Source organism: Ursus maritimus, unplaced genomic scaffold (genome assembly GCF_017311325.1).
Source record: "Ursus maritimus isolate PB19 unplaced genomic scaffold, ASM1731132v1 scaffold_15, whole genome shotgun sequence".
In the NCBI taxonomy this organism is placed as follows: Eukaryota; Metazoa; Chordata; class Mammalia; order Carnivora; family Ursidae; genus Ursus; species Ursus maritimus.
The window spans coordinates 22,486,519-22,503,011 of NW_024423897.1; the positions used below are offsets into that span (position 1 = coordinate 22,486,519).

The following is a 16,493-nucleotide window of genomic DNA, read 5'->3' on the forward strand; positions in this document are numbered from 1 at the left end:
CGATCCCCCGTGGATGGACATCTAGGTTGTTCCCAGCAGTTTGCTGTTATGGAACACACTGCCCCATGCACACGATCCATGGCTTCTCTGCCGGAGGCCTACTTCTGGAGCCTGGACTGTTCCTGCAGTACCGGGTTCCTTGAGTGGGCTCCTCTCAATTAGGGAATGAGGACAGTCTCATGGGCCTTTATTCACTCAACCTATTAGAAATGCAGACTCTTGGGACACCTGGGTGGCTCAGTCGGTTAAGCATCTGCCTTCAGCTCAGGTCATGATCCCAGGACCCTGGGATCAAGTCCCATATCGGGCTCCCTGCTCAGTGGGGAGTCTGTGTCTCCCTCTGCCTTTCCTCTTGGCTTATGCTCTCTCTCGCTCTCTCTCATAAATAAATAAGCAAACAAATAAATAAATAAAATCTTAAAAAAAAAAAAGGAAATGCAGACTCTTGGGACCTCTGAGAGCAGCTGGGATGGATTTTCACACTGTGTTTCAAGGAGTTTTAGGGTTCCAAGATAATATGGAGGACAGAGAGGAGGAATTGGCTGGTGAGAGTCCAGACCTTGACCCCACTCCAACCAGAATACCCCTGCCTGCCTTTACCTGGTTTCCAATTTTCTCTTTTAAAAACAAATACCAGCTATTTTAAAATTCAAAAATCTCTGATGTGGCCGGACCCCCTAACTGGCACAGGAACCCTTCTGTATCACGCCTTCCGGAACTGCTCCCATGACTGCAGCGTCCAGCCACGTAGCGTCGGTGATACCACAGGACCCGCCCCAGGCTCCCAGCTGACGCACCGTGAAGGTCTCTGCAAGCACTCCCCGTGCATTGGGGGGGGGGGGGTGCTGGCGCACTGGTGTTCCCAGCTGTGTCCTCGCACGGCCCTCAGCCGCGGTCCACGTTCCTGCGCACCTTCTCTGGCTCGCACTCCGTGGCCCGGTTCAGTGTTCCGGAATCTTCCTGTGTATCAGGGAGTTTGTTAAAGTGCACTTTGCTGGGTCCCGCTCCCAGAGGTTCTGAAAGACTGCATTTCGGGGAGCCCAGGGCCGTACATTGTTTTAAAGCTTCACAGGGGGTCCTGAGGGTGCAGGTCCGGAGGCCTGTGTTGCAGACAGCGGACCGGGGCCTCTCTGCTCTGCCCCTCCCTGGCAAATCTCAAGCTCAGCCCTCAATCAGGCTGGGAGGGCTGGAGAGTCACGTGTTTTAACCAAAGTTGTGGTTCCTCGGACAGTGGGACTCTCTGAATTAATGAGAACCCACAGGACTCGTCAAGCAAAGCCAGGGTTTCCCAAAGCGTGGGGCCTCAGCGTGGAGAGGCTGAAATGCGGATGGCTGGGCCCCTACCCCACACCTGCCGGAGCTGGCTCTGCACGTGCAGCCTGGGGAGCTGCAAACTCTCCAGGAACGGCCACTGAACGGAGTCCAACTTCCTCCGTACCCCTCCGATGAGGGAAACTGAGGATCAAAGAGCAAGATGACTTTCCCACCTTACGCAGTGGTGGCCTCACCGGCTGTGGTGCGAACCTCCCCATCTCCACCCTCCCCTGCGGGCCTTTCTTAAAGTTCAGAGACAGACAGACATGACCAGTGCGTACAAATAGAACCCCACTTTATTAGCAGTTAGTTCGAGATTGTACATTAATGGAGGAAGGTTCCCACTTTTAACACAACCCAAAACGGCTGGTTCGAGAGCCCTGATCAGGTGAGCTGGGTAGCACCCCCTTTCCCCCCTCTCCCCACCCCCACAAGGGAAGGAAACCTGTCTGCTCCCCTAGCGTGCCCCCCACCCTCTGCAGTCAGCCCTCTCCTCTCCCCAGGAAATGACATGAATTTCATGCACAAATTACAAAAGGAGCCCTCTTGCTGATATTAACAGCTAGCACGGTCAGAGAAAACCCTCTCCTCCTTCATTCTCCTCAAGGGCCAGAGAGAGGAAGGAGGGAGGGAGGGATGAACTTATTAGGATAAAACACAGCCAGAGTCTCCCCAGGCCCTTGACACTGACCCCTCACAAAGCCCATGCCCCCCCCCAATCTCTGGCTGTCTGAGCTGGCAAGGGTGAGCCCTGGGGGGCAGCTGGCCCAGGGCTGCAAACCAGGCACCCAGCATTGCCCTGAGGGCAGGGGTCTGGGCCCCCCATTCTCACTTTGACTAGACCCGCTTTCTTCTTTGACATTTGAAAACCCCTGCTATAACAGCCCCATCTGCTCATCCCATAAATGGGGAAGTTGAGGCCCTGGGGGGGAAACCGTCACGTAGCTACTAAATGTACCCAGTTGGGATGAAATTTCACATCTCCTGCCTCCAGCCCAGGGCTCTTCTCCTCACACCACAGCTTGGGGGAGGCAGTTCCCCAGTTAGGCCCTTCCCTGGTGCATCCCAGGGGCCTGGCTCTGTTCCAGTGCACACAGACCATGGGCCTCCAGGAAGTAAAAACCAGGAGGCCACAGAACAGAGAGAGAGAGAGAGAGAGAGAGAGAGAGAGAGAAATGCTATTCGGTGCCCTGTGGTCCATCGCCAGGATCAGAGGGGACGGCACAGGCTCTTCTGAGCCAGAGGCATCTCCTTCCCAGCAGGCCCAGCATGGACGGGCCCAGCCTCCTCCTTCCAAAGGGGCCCAGGCCCAGCTGCAATGCTGCCTCCTTTGCCCTCCCCTGAGCTCCTGGAGCTCCACCTAGCCCTTCTGCTGGTTTGGCACTTGGTACAGGGAACGGGAGAGGGGCATCTCAGGCTGCAGCGAAGTTGTCAAGTCAGCACAAAAGGCAGAAATCCACACAGCCGAAATCAGCCTTGACAGGACAGGGGCTAGAAGAACACATTCTGTGACACCATGAGGAAATGGTCACACAGATCCAGAATGTGGGACTTCGACAGGACAGCAGGCCTGCTCTCATCAACATCATTTAACAGCCAAAGCGACCAGAGAGAGGGCTTCTCGGCATTGAAGAGACTGAACAAAAACCGCAGATACAAGATGTCATGTATACGCCTTGACCGGATCCTGATTCCAAAACCAGGCGTAAAAGTTATCTGGGGGGAAAGCGAACATGGATTGTAAAGCAGATGTTCTTGGGAAATCACTGTTGTCTCAGGTGTGATACAGGCCAATACGTAGGACAACGTCCTAACTCTCAGGGGAGGCGGGGGAGGCATTTGGTCAAGTCTCATGATATTTGCGACTTACGTTTAAACTAATTTGGAAAAAATATATACGTACAGAGAGAACGAGTGAGAAATCAAATGCGGCAAAGTGTTCGTTTTAACCCTAGAGGGAGGGCAGGAGGCGTTTGTGACAAAATGATCAGTACGACAGGTCTTCACCTGCTCTTTCGCTCACGAACCAGTGGGGCCTGCTCCTGACGGCGACCGCCAGCGTCTGTGGGTCAGCCTACTTGTCCCCCATCGGGAGCAGACGGCTGCTCCTCCTCACAGGCTCCAAAGAGGCCCCTCTCTGAACTTCAGACTCATCCTCCAAGAGCCACACGCCTGCGCTATGGCAGCTCCAGAACCCGAGGGGCTGAGGCCCTGCAGGCGACCGGCCCACCTGCACCGCCCCAGGCAAAGGTCAGGGGAGGGATGGGAGAACAGAGGGCGGAGTCCCCTACAGGAGTTAAGCTGTTTCTCTTTCTGTTTCTCTCTCTCTGGCCAAACACAATGAGCGAACGCCGAGATGCAGGGATGCTGTACCCACTGCCCTCTCATTTGCCCTCTCAGGATCTGTGCACTCGGCAGCTGAGAGCCCCTCGCAGGATCTGTCTGTCCCCCGCCCCAATGTCTACACGTCCTGGCAGCAGGTCCTCCAGCAAGATTCATCAGTGGGAAGGGAAGCAGCAGCAGGGACCAGACAGACTCAGAACACGTGGCAGGTCAAGTTCCCAGCCTTCCAGAGGGGCCTGGACAACATTTCCCACTATTTTTCTTGCTCCCACAGGGTCCCACGGGGTCTTGAACCTGCCTGAGGCAGAGAGAAACGGAGCTGCCCGCCCACGGGTCCTTCTGAGCTCCCAGAGATGGGGGCAGGCGTCCAGACACAGAGAGCGGATCTCCGCACGTGGGGGCTGTAAAGGTCGGCCCAGGCCACGGAGCCCAAGCCCCCTGCCGCAAAGTGGGAGGCCCGGGGCTTGCACTATGGAAGTCACTGCCCCTTTCTGCGAGCTGGCTCACGGCACTGGCAAGTCTGCAGGAGCACACAAGCAGGCACGCCACCCCGTCCCCAGACACTCTGTTCCTCGCCCCGTGGGCCTGACACTGGGTTCCCAGGCTCAAAGGCCCCAATGAGAAGCATGACTGGAAGGCTTCTCTCGGAAGACAGTGAACCCACACGCAGCTATCACGCTGAGTATCCGCCTTTCTTCTCACTGCCAGTGAAGAACTTGAGAAAAGGGGTCGGGGTGAGAGGTCAGACAGACCTGCCCCCCCCCCCAGACAGGGGGAGGACCTCTCAGGGAGAGCAAGGCAGGACTGCACGTGCAGACCAGGAACGGAGAAGGCTCAAAGGCACCCTGGCTGGGAAGGAGTGGTTTGTCCCCTATCCTGGAATGACCACGGGTGTGAATGAGGGAGGGACAGGAAGCTGGCACAGAGTAGGGTCCCCAGGATGGGCTCAGAGGCAGTGTGGCATTGGAAGAAGAGCACTGGACTCGGAATCAGGAGCCTCAGGTTTAATTCTCGGCCCTGCTCGCGCCCAGTTCTGAGACATCGGCCAAGGAGGCCGCCTCGCCTTTCTGGACCTGTTTCCGTACCCATCAAAGGACCCTTCCAGCCCCAAGATGCTAGAGTCTTCCAAACAAGACAAGGCTCTCCAGAAAGGGTTTTCTGGATGTCGGTTGGAAGCTGAACTGGCAGTGGGAGGGGCTGGGGAGAGACACCCAGCCTTAGTCACTTCACATTGTTAAAGAAGGGGGTAGGAGCAGACCCTAACCAGAAAACAGCCCCGAGATCCCGTGGTCTGCAGGGGGCCTGGAGACAGTTCTGTGGGTCCCGGCGGGCAGCCCGGCTCCCAGGGCAGCTCCCAACCTAGCACCATGTGAGGGGGAGGGGACAGGCCAGCCTTCAGCCCCCTGGCCTCCCACCCCAGCCCTGCTGTTTCCTTTGGCCAAAATTCCTCCAGGGTCACTGCGCTTCCTGAAGCCAGGTTTCCTGGAGAGAGTAGGTCTTCCCTGTGCATCTCACCACCTCTGTTCAGCTGCAGGAGGCCCCAGGGAGGCCGCGACACTTGGGGAGGGAACACAGACCTCTCCAAGGGGCACCTCCACACTGTCTCCCTGAGGCCCAGACACACAAAGACACGCCCTCCCCTCCCTTCCATCTCATTCTCTAGCACTGAGATAGGACACTGGGGCTTGCCACCATTTTGTACGACTGAATTAAAAACAAACCCAACCAAAAAAAATATAATATATATATATATACACATTATATATATATATAACACAGTGCGACCCCAGCACCCAGGGTATAAACTCTGGCACCAAGAAAAAAAACAAAATATTAAAATACTTTAGCTTCTTAGTATTTGGGGGGGCGGTTAAGGGGGTCTCTAGGAGCCCTTGGCCACAGGTAGCTGGGGCAAAGCCATGGATGGCAGTCTCACCCACTCTGCCCAGTGTCTGCCAGGGGCCAAGGTTGGGGCTGGGCGTGGGGACAACGTATGTACATTGGGACACGTATACTGGCAGACTCCTGAACCGCCTCAGTCTTTTACCACAGGAAATACCACACGTCATATCCCAGGGTGAGGAACGGGTAGGGAGGCCCGGGTCTCTGGGTCCAAATGGCATAGCAGTGCCCCAGGGTCCTGAAGGAGGCCCCGAGGACTGGGTGGATACTGTAGGAATCAGCAATTCTTTCCCCAAAAGGGAAAGTGAGATGTGAAGGTATTACCCAGAATGTGTGTAGAGGTTCAGCGTTCTCTTGAGGTGGCCACCCCCACATCCAGCCCAGTGACTCTGGGTACCCAGCTGACCCTCTGAAGTGCCTGGCTCAAAACAGTCAGGGAAGCATCCAGTCTCTCTCCCCTGTTTGGCAAAAGGCCCAGCTGGGCTCCTCTCCCTCTTGTCTGGAGGACAGGGAAAATATGGCAGCTAATACTGAGGGGATACCCTGCCAGGGCAGGGCGTGATGGGATGAAGGGCAGGGCATGGTTGGTAGAACACAGTGAGGGACAGAAAAGGGAGTCTCACGGACTCCCTCTCACCAGGAAGTGGCCTTCCACCAACAGGGAGTGGCCTCCCCACGGAAGGCCGTGAACGGAATGGACCTCTGGTGGCTAGGGAGGTCCTGTAGGCCACAGACCCAGCGCTGGATGCTCTGAGGCGTTTGTGGACCTGCCTGGGCTCTTCTCTTGGCCCTGCCTGGGCCTCAGCTGAGTATTGCTCGAAGTGCTTGGCCAGCCCAGGCCCAGCTCCCCACTCTGCAGGTCAGTCTGGCTCAGCACGCGGCAGGCCGTCCAGGCCGTCACAAACGTTCAGTCTGGCTGCGGTGGCCGCGGCTACCTGGTGTTCTGGAGGTCCTCCCGCAGCCAGGTGGGCAGTGTCTGGCCCATCTTGTACAGCAGCTTGGAAAGCTCGATGTTGTGGTCCCGATAATAGTCCTTCAGGAAGGCGCGGGACTGCAACAGGAAGGAGAGTTCAGATCTTGGGGATGTGCCGATTCAAGAGGGACCCTCCCCTCTGTAACCCCACCGCTCTGTCAGCGTCAACCCACACACCCATCGTTTATTCACCATCTTCGTTGGTAGCCTCCAAAGAAAGCTAGATGGCAGGACACCAAAACAGAGTACACAAGGTCAAAATTCTTGTGATAGGGAGAAAAGGAGGAACGAATTAAAATCAGGACGACGGAAAGTCATGCGTGTGACCTTTGCCCTCTGTCCTTTGGACAAGCCATTCCCTCCCGCCAGGGCTCCTATCCGTCCACACCTTGGGCCAAATGCTGCCCTGTCCTCGCAGGCCCAGCCCCAGAGTCCTTCCCCTCCAGGGCCCCTCCCGGCTCCAAGTAGCATCTCTGGTTCTGAGACCCCCTGGCACTCCTGTGCAGCTCTCTTACTCCATGAAGCGTGTCCTGCCTTGTATTCTTCCTGGTGTGTGTGACTCATTCCCCTCCCAGACTAGGAGTCCCCTGAAGGCAAAGAACACGTCTCATCCAGCCTCAAAGCCCGCAGCACGCAACGTTAGGCAGAAGGTAATAAAGACTCACTGGACTAAATCGCTTCGAACCCACCACGTCCCAGCTTCTATTTCCTCCTTGTAAGAACACCATCTAAGAATGGCCAAGGCCGTTAAGGTGCGGAGTGCAGGGTAAAGGGGAGAGACGATCCCCGCCAGTCAGGGACCCCTGCGGTGATCAGCTGCCACGGGCAGCGTGTCCACTTACGTCCAGGTCCATCTCTGGGTATTTCCGGCCCTTGCTTTTGCCCAGACACTTGGTTTTCCCTCCTTCGAGCAGTTGGCACCAAAATCCTTTCTTTGGGTCAAACCTGTGGAGGTGGGGAAAGCCTCTGGATGGGAGCTGGCCCAGCCCGTGCCCTCCCCACCTTAAGGTTCACAAACCCCAGGAGTGGCAGAGCCTAGCCCGTGAAACCCACTCCCCTAGGCACACTCTGGAACCCACAGACAGACGTGCGGGGCTGGGATTTGCTTCTGCCGGCCCTGGGCTACACTAAACACACCTGCCCCCTTCCTCCTGGCAGAGAGCAGCTCGCGTGCTCGGAGTCTCTTGTCCCAGCAGGGCAGCCCGAGCCCTCCAGCAACCCAGAACAGGAACGCGTGCCACCCTTCAGGGTTCAGGGAAGCCTTTCCTGAGCACGCTCCTCCTCAGGGCCGAGCAACTTTTTCTACCCAAGAACCCAAACAGGGAAGAAAAAGCTTAGTGGCATTTTTTGGGTGTGTGTTTTAATGAACTGCCTGTTTTTCCAGAAACGCAGTGTCTGCAGCTGTCCTTCAGCATGTCCACCACTGGGAAGTTATGGCTTTTGGAGTAAACTTCAGAAACGACAGAGCAAGACTGCCTTCAGGATTTGAAGTCATGCTGGGCCTTCAGAGGGTTTTGGGGTGGGGGGCAGATGAGCTCTGAAGCTGCCGAGGGGAGGGGAGGCACAGTGGCATCAGAATCCCACCCCTAATCAGGAACCATCAGAGCTTCTCGGGCGTGAGGACAGCCAGAAACAGAATTCCCATTCGGCAGGTGTGGGACCGGATTTCTGAATGGGTCCCAGGGCGGGTAGGAAGGAGGAAGATGATGATGATGAAGGTGATTTCTGAGCAGTAGTACGTGCCAGGCGCTGAGCTAAGAGCCCCGCATGCACGCTGCATGCAACACAGTGACCCTCGGGAGGTAGGAGTCAAAACCTTTATCCCCAATGTACAGATGAGGAAAGGGAGGTTTGAAGGCGCTAAGACACTTGTCCAAGGTCACACAGCTAAAGAAGTAATGGGTCTCCTAACCCAGGCATCTCTGCTGCCAAGAGCCCAACACCTTCAGTGGCTGCTCCTATTGGCCTCAAGGCACAAACTGCAAAACTGACTGCTTCTCTTCACCTTTAACCTCCCGACAGTGAGAAGGGAACATTCTTGCTGCATGACTTTCCCAAGAGGGTAACCAGGAAAGGTGTCTTTATTCCTACCTCTCTTGAGAACCCCCTCCCACCCCATCCAGCTGCATGAGTCACTTGTCTGTAACATGGCGCTAGGAGACGCCACTCCCCAGCCCTGAGCTCCTGCCACACAGGCTGGCCTCTACGCGTCTTGGGAGGGCGTTCTCAGTGCATTTGTACCAGATTCTGAGTGAGTGGGATTATTAGCCATGACAATATTTGTAGTTTCCTTTTCCTGAAATTATACTTAAATCGTGATCTAATGCTAAGAAACCCTTATGGGAACTAGGGCTGCTTAATGTTAGTCTAACTTACTTCGGTTTTTATTGATTCTGAAAATGTTCAGCACAGACTGAAAAGAAAACCCCAGGGATGGGACTGACCAGAGTAGAACATATTCACCACCTCCTTTTTCCTTGAGTTGATACCTTTATTAATATGACTCAAATCATATTAATATTAGCTTTTCTGCTAAACAGCCATCAGGAATATGCACACTTTCTAACTCTAATTTATCTGAATCTCTTCCATAATCATTCAAGCCTTTGGCTTTTTGGTCCAGGTACCTGCTCAGAATATCACCTTTTTGAAAAGCCAAGGCAACACTCACGCCAAGGTTTTGTGGTAGTCAATAGTGTTGGTCACCCCAAGGAACTTTTGCACTGTGTCCATCACTTTGGCAGGTTCTGTTCGCAGCAATTTGCCATCTAAGACCAGAATCTGGAGAAAAGAGAAAAGGGAGAAGGATGATATGAACCTGTGTGTACTCCAGGGTCAAACAGGTTCCCCGTCTTCTAGTCAGCAGCCATGGTTACAAATTGGGGACTCTTCACTCTATAGTCTCTGTCTCTTCTTCCACTTCTGAGCGGCAGGTATCCCCATACCTCAGGCTTCTGCAGTCTAACTCCCTGCTCTCTGCCAGCCTCCTTGTCCTAGAGATGAAGCTATCACTCCACTCCTGCTGCCCCTCATAACCCCACCGTACCCCTCTCTGCCTCTCTCCAAGCCTCTGGCCCAACATTACTCTCCTGCCTCAACCCTCCAAGGATTTCCCTAAATGCCTCATGTGATCTGGCCCTTTCTGACCTCTCTGACCAGGCTCTCCCTACGTCACCACACCACTCCCAGGAAGATAGCCTACCCCAGGGCTTTTGGGGGTCTCCTTAGGGACCTCGAGCTTGGTGACAGGACGAGAGCTTAGGGAATTTTCACACATCAGCCTTGGGATAAACAAGAATGAAACTTTCAAGGACCCCAAAGGTCTAGCTCGCCAGTGAGGACATTTCTGGCCCCAGGGCTGACAAAAGAAGATTTGAGGCTCTCTACTAGCTGCCACAAGCCAGAACTGTGAGTGCCCTCCCAAGGGTCAGGGACAGGCAGCTACCTGGTTGGCATGAAAGGCGCTGAGCCAGCGCTCAATGTGGGTGGCGTACCAGCCGGGGACCAGGCAGCGGTGCTGGAGGGCCCGCAGCTTCAAGGACGCGTCAGGCCCAGCCGTGATCACCTCGTGGAAGGTGTGCTTCAGGGCCACTGGGTCATCGTGGGCTCGCTGGTGCTGCAGGCAAGGGGGCAGGGTCAGTGGGCACAAAGGAAGAGGCTCTCTTCAGCAGCTGTGAAGTGGCCCAAGCCCTGGCTGCAACCAGCAGCCGTGGGTTCAAGTCCTGGCTCTGCCTCTCACTGCTCTTTGACTCTGGGAAGTCATGGCCTCTCAGAGCCCTAGTTTTCCCATCTCTGCAAGACAGGAGTTGGACTAGATCAGAGTTTCCAAATGTTGGTCATCTGCCTGGCACTTCTCTGATGTCTCCCGTATCCAGAAGCCTCCTATACACATAGGAGGTCCACACACTTTGATTTACACTGACTCATCTTCCTTATTCACATAAAGCTATTTCAAAATAAAACTCACTACGGCTTCCATAAATACATACCAGAATCAGCTGTCCCATAAAGAAGGTAATCACTCATAAATACAATAAAAATAAAGCAATGTTCTCAAATGCCGGCCAAGAACAAACGTCTGTTACAGGTCCTGAGCCCAGGGCTTGCACTCTGTTGAAAACAGAGCTTAGCAACGTTAGAGAGGACTTAAGAGCCATTTACACTAAACTAGGAATTTGTCCTTCATAGAAATAGAAGGTGTTATGGACTGAATGTGTGTGTCCCCTCCCCAAAGTTCATATGTTGAAGCCTTAACCCAGAATACAATGGCATTTGGAGGTGAGGCCTTGGGGAGGTAATTAGCGGTAGATGAGGTCATGAGGGTGGGGCCACCACGATGAGGTTAGTGCCCTTAGAAGAAGTGACACCAGACAGAGCGGGTACTCCCACTCTCTCACGCACTCTCTCTCTCCCACTCTCCCTCTCTGCCTTGTGAGGACACAGTGAGAAAGCAACTGTTGAAAAGCCAGGAGGAGTGATCTCATCAGGAACCGAATCTGCTGGCATCTTGATCCTGTACTTCTGGCCCCCAGCACTAAGAAATAAGCTCCTGTTGTTTAAGCCCCAGTCCGCGATACTGTGTTATGGCTGCTCGAGCAGACTAAGGCAGCAGGAAAAGAGTCAGAAAGGGGGAAATGCCATGTCTGAGCCACCTGCGACAAGGCCATGGGCCATCAGCATCCAGAGACCGGGAGCCTGCCCACCAGGGCTCACTCTCTCGAGCCTCCACAGCTGCACGGAGCCTCACACACAGCTCGGGGTGGGCAGTGAGAGACAGGGCAGTCTGTGGGGACCGGAGAGCAAGCAGCGTCTGTACCCGGCCCCCTGCCGGCACTGCCGATGCAGCGACGCCCCAGAGAGGAAGGGACAGGCTCAGACGGTGGCAGGACCTGCTGAACGTGGCCTGGCCCGAGGAGGTCTTCCTGGACCAGCTGGTAGACGAGCTCCCTTCATACTCTGGCACTGGATCAGAATCCCAGGAAGACTGGCAGGCAGGGGAAGAAACTGCCCAGAAGGCCTGAGCCCAGGCTTTCCTGTAAGCCTAGTGGAACGGTGCTCAGAAGAAATTAAGTCAGGTCATTGACGTTAAAGAAAGTTCTAGTTCTTACATAGTCGAGTGGGGATTAGGAGTCCTACCTTCTCTGGCACAGACAACAACAGTCAGGTAACTTCTTTACCTGATCAGGGGTCTGTATACTCTCCTATGAATGGGGAGTCCTACGCCTTATCCTTCTCTGAATCCCCACCCCCACCCCACCCAGTGTGTGTCCAGTGAGGAGGCCAGTTAGTATTCACCAAATCTCACTTTCATCCAGGTGGAACCGGCCTCCACCTCTTGTTGGTGTCAGAATCAGAGGCGGGACCCTCAGTGAAACTACAGGGTGGGCAGGTAACCGTTGGCTGGGATGCAACGTCGATTTCTGCCTGTCTCTTCCACTAGGCTAGAAGCCCTGTGGAGGCAGGACTCTATTCTCACTCACTACTCTATTCCAGAAGCCTAGCCTAGGGCTGGCACATAGTAGGTGCTCAGGAAATATCTGTTGAATGAACGTACGAGTAGCTGAGCGATGGACAGAGCCCCATGTCCCTACCCAGGGCTCCACCCCAGCCCCGGCTCACCTGGTACCAGGAATAGGCCCGGTCCGCTGGGTTGATGAGGATGGTCAGGACCTTGGCCTTGGGTAACAGAGCAGCTGCCCGCCGGGGCGCCACTTCCGAATCAAAGTAGTTGGCGCTTTTCTCAAAGTAAAAGTCAGAGGTGGTGTTGGAGGGGATAGGGAAGAACTCCATGTACCTGCAGGAAGCCCAGAGAGAAGAGCTCACAGGCAAGACTCCTGACAAGGGGGCCTGGGGAGTGCAGCATGAGAGGGTGAGGGTCGCTGGGGGTAGAACTTCAGAAAGCAAGCAGGCACACTGATCCCAAGGACCTGCTTCTGGCAGGGATTCTAGATGGCCTGGCAGTAAACCTTCGTCAAATTCATTCCTTTTCAGGGGGGACCTTGGGGTCAGGAGGATAGGAAGACTTACGGAAATGATACAGGTTGTAAAGCATGGGATGGGGGGGTGTCTTTGGATCTTAAACAAGATGCTCCCAGTTAAAGTGATGGGGCCCTAACTCACCGCCTCTGGGGGTAGGGGGGACTGGGACACCCTGGACCCTGGGAAGAGACAGCATGGACCCGAGGGACGCCCTCTCCTGCCTCCCAAGTACAGGGTTTCTTTCCTGACTTCGGATGGCCGTTTCTAGCCTGTCACTGCGGACCAGGAGACAAAGAGAGGGGGAGTGTGTCACCTTCTGCCAGCCACACCCCTCCCTGGCCTCACCTGCGTCAGCCAGACAGCTTTCCAGAATAACCTCCCCTATCCCACCCAGAAGGATGCCCACACTAGCCCTTTGGGACCAGCTCTGGATGAAGGACACCTCAGGAAGCTAAACGAACACTCCAGAGCCTCCCAGGGGCACCTACTCATACAAAATAGACGTACAACTTCAGGGGTTCGTGGGAAACAAAACTCACAGGCCCACCTTAGGTAAGGGTGTAGGATCCCTACTGTATCCTGGGAGACAGGGTTCCTCCAGGGAGGTCCCACAAACCCCTTTATCCGAACCACCCTGGGGCTTCTGAGATTCCTCACCCCACCCTACACCTACCTACAAAATCAAAATCTTGGGAATGGGGCTGAGGAATTGCTAGCTCCCTCCTATTTCTGAATTTTATTTATTTTTTCTTATTTATTATTTTTTAAAATTCTGGTTAGTCGACATATAGCGTTATCAGTTTCAAGTGTATTTCTGAATTTCCCTTATGAAATAGCATCTGTACACCCACAGTCCAATGTTTGTAACACCTAAGTTGAGAAAGCTCTGGAAACAGAAGCTTTGCCCCTCAAATGTCCCCTCAAGCAAAGCCATTTGGCAGCAAAACCTGACGTACTCATCTTAGTGTAAATGCTCGCATACTTTGCTCTAGACATATTAATGTGTGTCTCTGCTGCTGGGGTACTTGTAATGGGGTGCCGCCCCAGACCCCGCTGGGAGTGTTGCTAAGTGTATGGTGCCACACCTTATTACCTCCCTAAAACCCAAGAGAAGGCGACTTCCAGTGACACAGCTGGCTACACTGGGTGAGAGTACACATACCAGAGATAGACAGGCAGGCAGCTAGGTAGGCAGACGACAGACAGACAAAAGAGAGAAAAAGTACAGAAAGAAACAAACAGAAGAAGGGCCATAATCTCTCCACCCAGGTAAACCACTGGCATGAAAATCATAAGAGTAATACATGTATAGGGTAAGAAAAGGCCAATAGTACAGAAAGTTGCAAACTGCAATAACTGGAGTGTAAAACTATCCCCACGCGGCTCTGGTGATAGGTTCTGGAAGGAAGCTACAATTCCCACCCCCTCCCCAGGCAACTCCCCAGGGGCTACCAAGCCCCCTCTGAAGGGCTCACAAGAACACCTTCTGCTCCTGGGTCAGGCAAGCAGAGTTCAGCCAGCTCCCAGGGTCAGAACACTTGGATTTTAGCCCCTGCCCTGTCCCCAACTCTTGGGACCTTGGGCAAGTCCCTATCCTTCTCTGGGACTCGGGTTGTTTTCCTGTAAGCGAGGGAGGGGCTGGCTCCCACTTCAGCAGTCTCTGACCCCAGGCGGTGACGAAAAGGGGCAAAGGGCTTCCTCATCAAATGGCCCGCCTGTGCAAGGCTCCAACATCATGACTCAAGGGTCACCGAGCTTTGTCCCTGTTTACAGAACTTCAGCTGCCTGTGAGCAAGTGCCCGCCGCTTCCTGCCGGGAGCACAGCAGACCTCCCCTGGGACAGACTACACGACAGCCTTTCCCCTCCAGCTCTGGACACCAAGGGCCACTCACCAGTCGATGCCTTTGTGATAGTTGTGGCCATTAAAAAACTGGATCTCCTCGAAGGTCTCTGAGCTGGGGTAGTTGCTGCTGAGGTCGGGGTGCATGCCCAGGAACAGGTAGAGGGCGGTGGTGCCTGCAGGGATGGAAGGTGGCTGAGACCAGGGCCCAGCCCCGAACACAGAGACGGGGTCTGGGATCCTGGGTTCTGACTCCAGCTCTCCGTGACTCACTGAGAGATCCTGGGAAAGTCCCTTGCCTTGTCTGGGGCTTGGTTTCTACAAAAGAATTTTACCAAAGCCAGGACAGCAAATACAGGGCATGCGTATGGGCACCCCAACTCCTGCATCCATTGCAGACATCACTAATCTATCACGGCATTCTAAACACTAAACAAAAACTTGGCCTCAGAAGCCTTCCCACCCTTATACTCCAGCAGCCATGCCCAGTTCATTAGCGTCTTCTCATAATCCCAGAACTAGATGGTTTCCAGGTTTGGGCCTCTGTCCTCCGACACGTGGGACGAGCTCCAGACCCTGCTGTCTGTTGATGTGAAATTCATGAGGGGCTAAGAGATTTGCCTCAAATGCTTTCTCCTTCTGGGTGCCCTTCCCTCACACTCTCTGTCCTACTTGACGGTACAGGACGTACCCCCTCCTTTAGAGAGTTCATTCCTTTCCTGCGTGTAAGTCTATGGTTTGTATGCTATAATGAGACATCTTGGAAGAGAAGGAGACTATAGAGTTGAGTTTCCTAAAGAGTATAAACCTTGCGGGTCGGAGAGATAAGGGTTCAAGACCTGGACCTATCATTTCCTAACTGAATGTGTCAGAGGAGGTCACTTCACTTCTCTGAGCCTCAAGTTTTTTATCTGAAAAATGGGAGTATGCTTAACAGTGTGTGTGGATGTCAATTACTTAGCAAGCACATCACCGCTCCTCCCTCTTGTACCTCTGGCAGACATGACTAATAGATTGCTGTCCTCTTTGCACTAAACCAGTTTTGCCTGGCACTGCTCAAATGTGCAGAACAGCTGATCTGGGCTTCTCTGCCTAGACTCAGAGACTCCCAGGAAGAGAGCTCCCCGAGGCTGTGGTTCAGGACAGACAGGAAAATTTTAGGCCTACCCCCCACTCCCTCCCCACTTCCATACTGACAGGCAGTTCATGTCCATCCCAACTTCACTCTCACTTCCTGGGAAAGAGGGGGCAGATTACTGAGGAATGGAACTGGGGCAAGGTGGTCTCCAGAATTTTGGGGCTGAGACAGCAGGCAGTGGGGCACGCTGGCCAAGAGCAGAGAGACCTGCCTGTTTTCTGGGGGCCAATGATGAGGAGCTTTGGGAAGCGGTCACACGTCTTCTCCTTGGACCAGATGTCTTTGTGGCGTTTGTCCTCACAGGGGTCCTAAAACAACAGTGGAAGGAATGTTAGGGGAGGCCCCAAACCCAATGAACGGACTCTCGTTGCACATGGATACGTGGTTCTTACAGCACTGCCAGGTAGAGTCACTGTGTGTGTCCTTGTCACATCCCCACCTCAGGACACTGAGCTGCTAGCAGGCAGGGACCACTTCTGGTTGGTTCTAGCAAAACGCTCAGCTCAGAGCTTGGCGCGCGACAGCAGCTCACGAGCACTTGCTGCATTTACCTGGACGAGCTGACCAGGGGTCAGCAAACTCGGTCTGTAGAGGTCAGTAAATCTTTGGTAAGTGCTGAGGAACTACTTTAGGCTTGAGTACCACCTGGTCCCTGTCTCAACTACTCAACTCTGTTGCTGCAGCATGAAAGCAGCCATAAACAGTACATACAAGAATGAGTGGGGATGGGTTTCAATAAAACTTTATTTACAAAAACAGATAGCAGGCCAGATTTGGCTCACGAGCCATGGCTTGTGGGCCCCTGGTCTGAACTATGAGACTTCTTCCGTTCCAGCTTCGCTCTGTTTCCAGATTTTGGTAACCCCCGGGGAAGACTTCCCCAAGAACTGCCCCCACAAACCCTCCCATCAGTCCCCTCTCCCATGGTACAGACCCTGCTAGCGTGAGAAGGGGCGTATGGGACTGTCTGCAAGTCTACCCAGGCCAGGCACTTGCCTTGATC

At 54.1% G+C, this 16,493-nt stretch overlaps 1 protein-coding gene across 1 annotated transcript in view; it reads right to left on the reverse strand.

Moving 5' to 3' along the window:
- Nucleotides 1-1,592: 1,592 nt before the first annotated feature.
- Nucleotides 1,593-16,493, reverse strand: part of NDST1 (N-deacetylase and N-sulfotransferase 1) — a 58,444-nt gene continuing 43,543 nt past the window's right edge. Inside the window, exons 9-15 of the mRNA XM_040630401.1 lie at nucleotides 15,702-15,798; nucleotides 14,405-14,528; nucleotides 12,152-12,326; nucleotides 9,978-10,148; nucleotides 9,204-9,313; nucleotides 7,375-7,477; nucleotides 1,593-6,610 (exon numbers count right to left, since the gene is read on the reverse strand). Of these exons, the coding sequence (XP_040486335.1) occupies nucleotides 6,491-6,610; nucleotides 7,375-7,477; nucleotides 9,204-9,313; nucleotides 9,978-10,148; nucleotides 12,152-12,326; nucleotides 14,405-14,528; nucleotides 15,702-15,798 (900 nt within the window). The 3' untranslated portion in view covers nucleotides 1,593-6,490. The remainder of the gene's footprint in view (nucleotides 6,611-7,374; nucleotides 7,478-9,203; nucleotides 9,314-9,977; nucleotides 10,149-12,151; nucleotides 12,327-14,404; nucleotides 14,529-15,701; nucleotides 15,799-16,493) is intronic.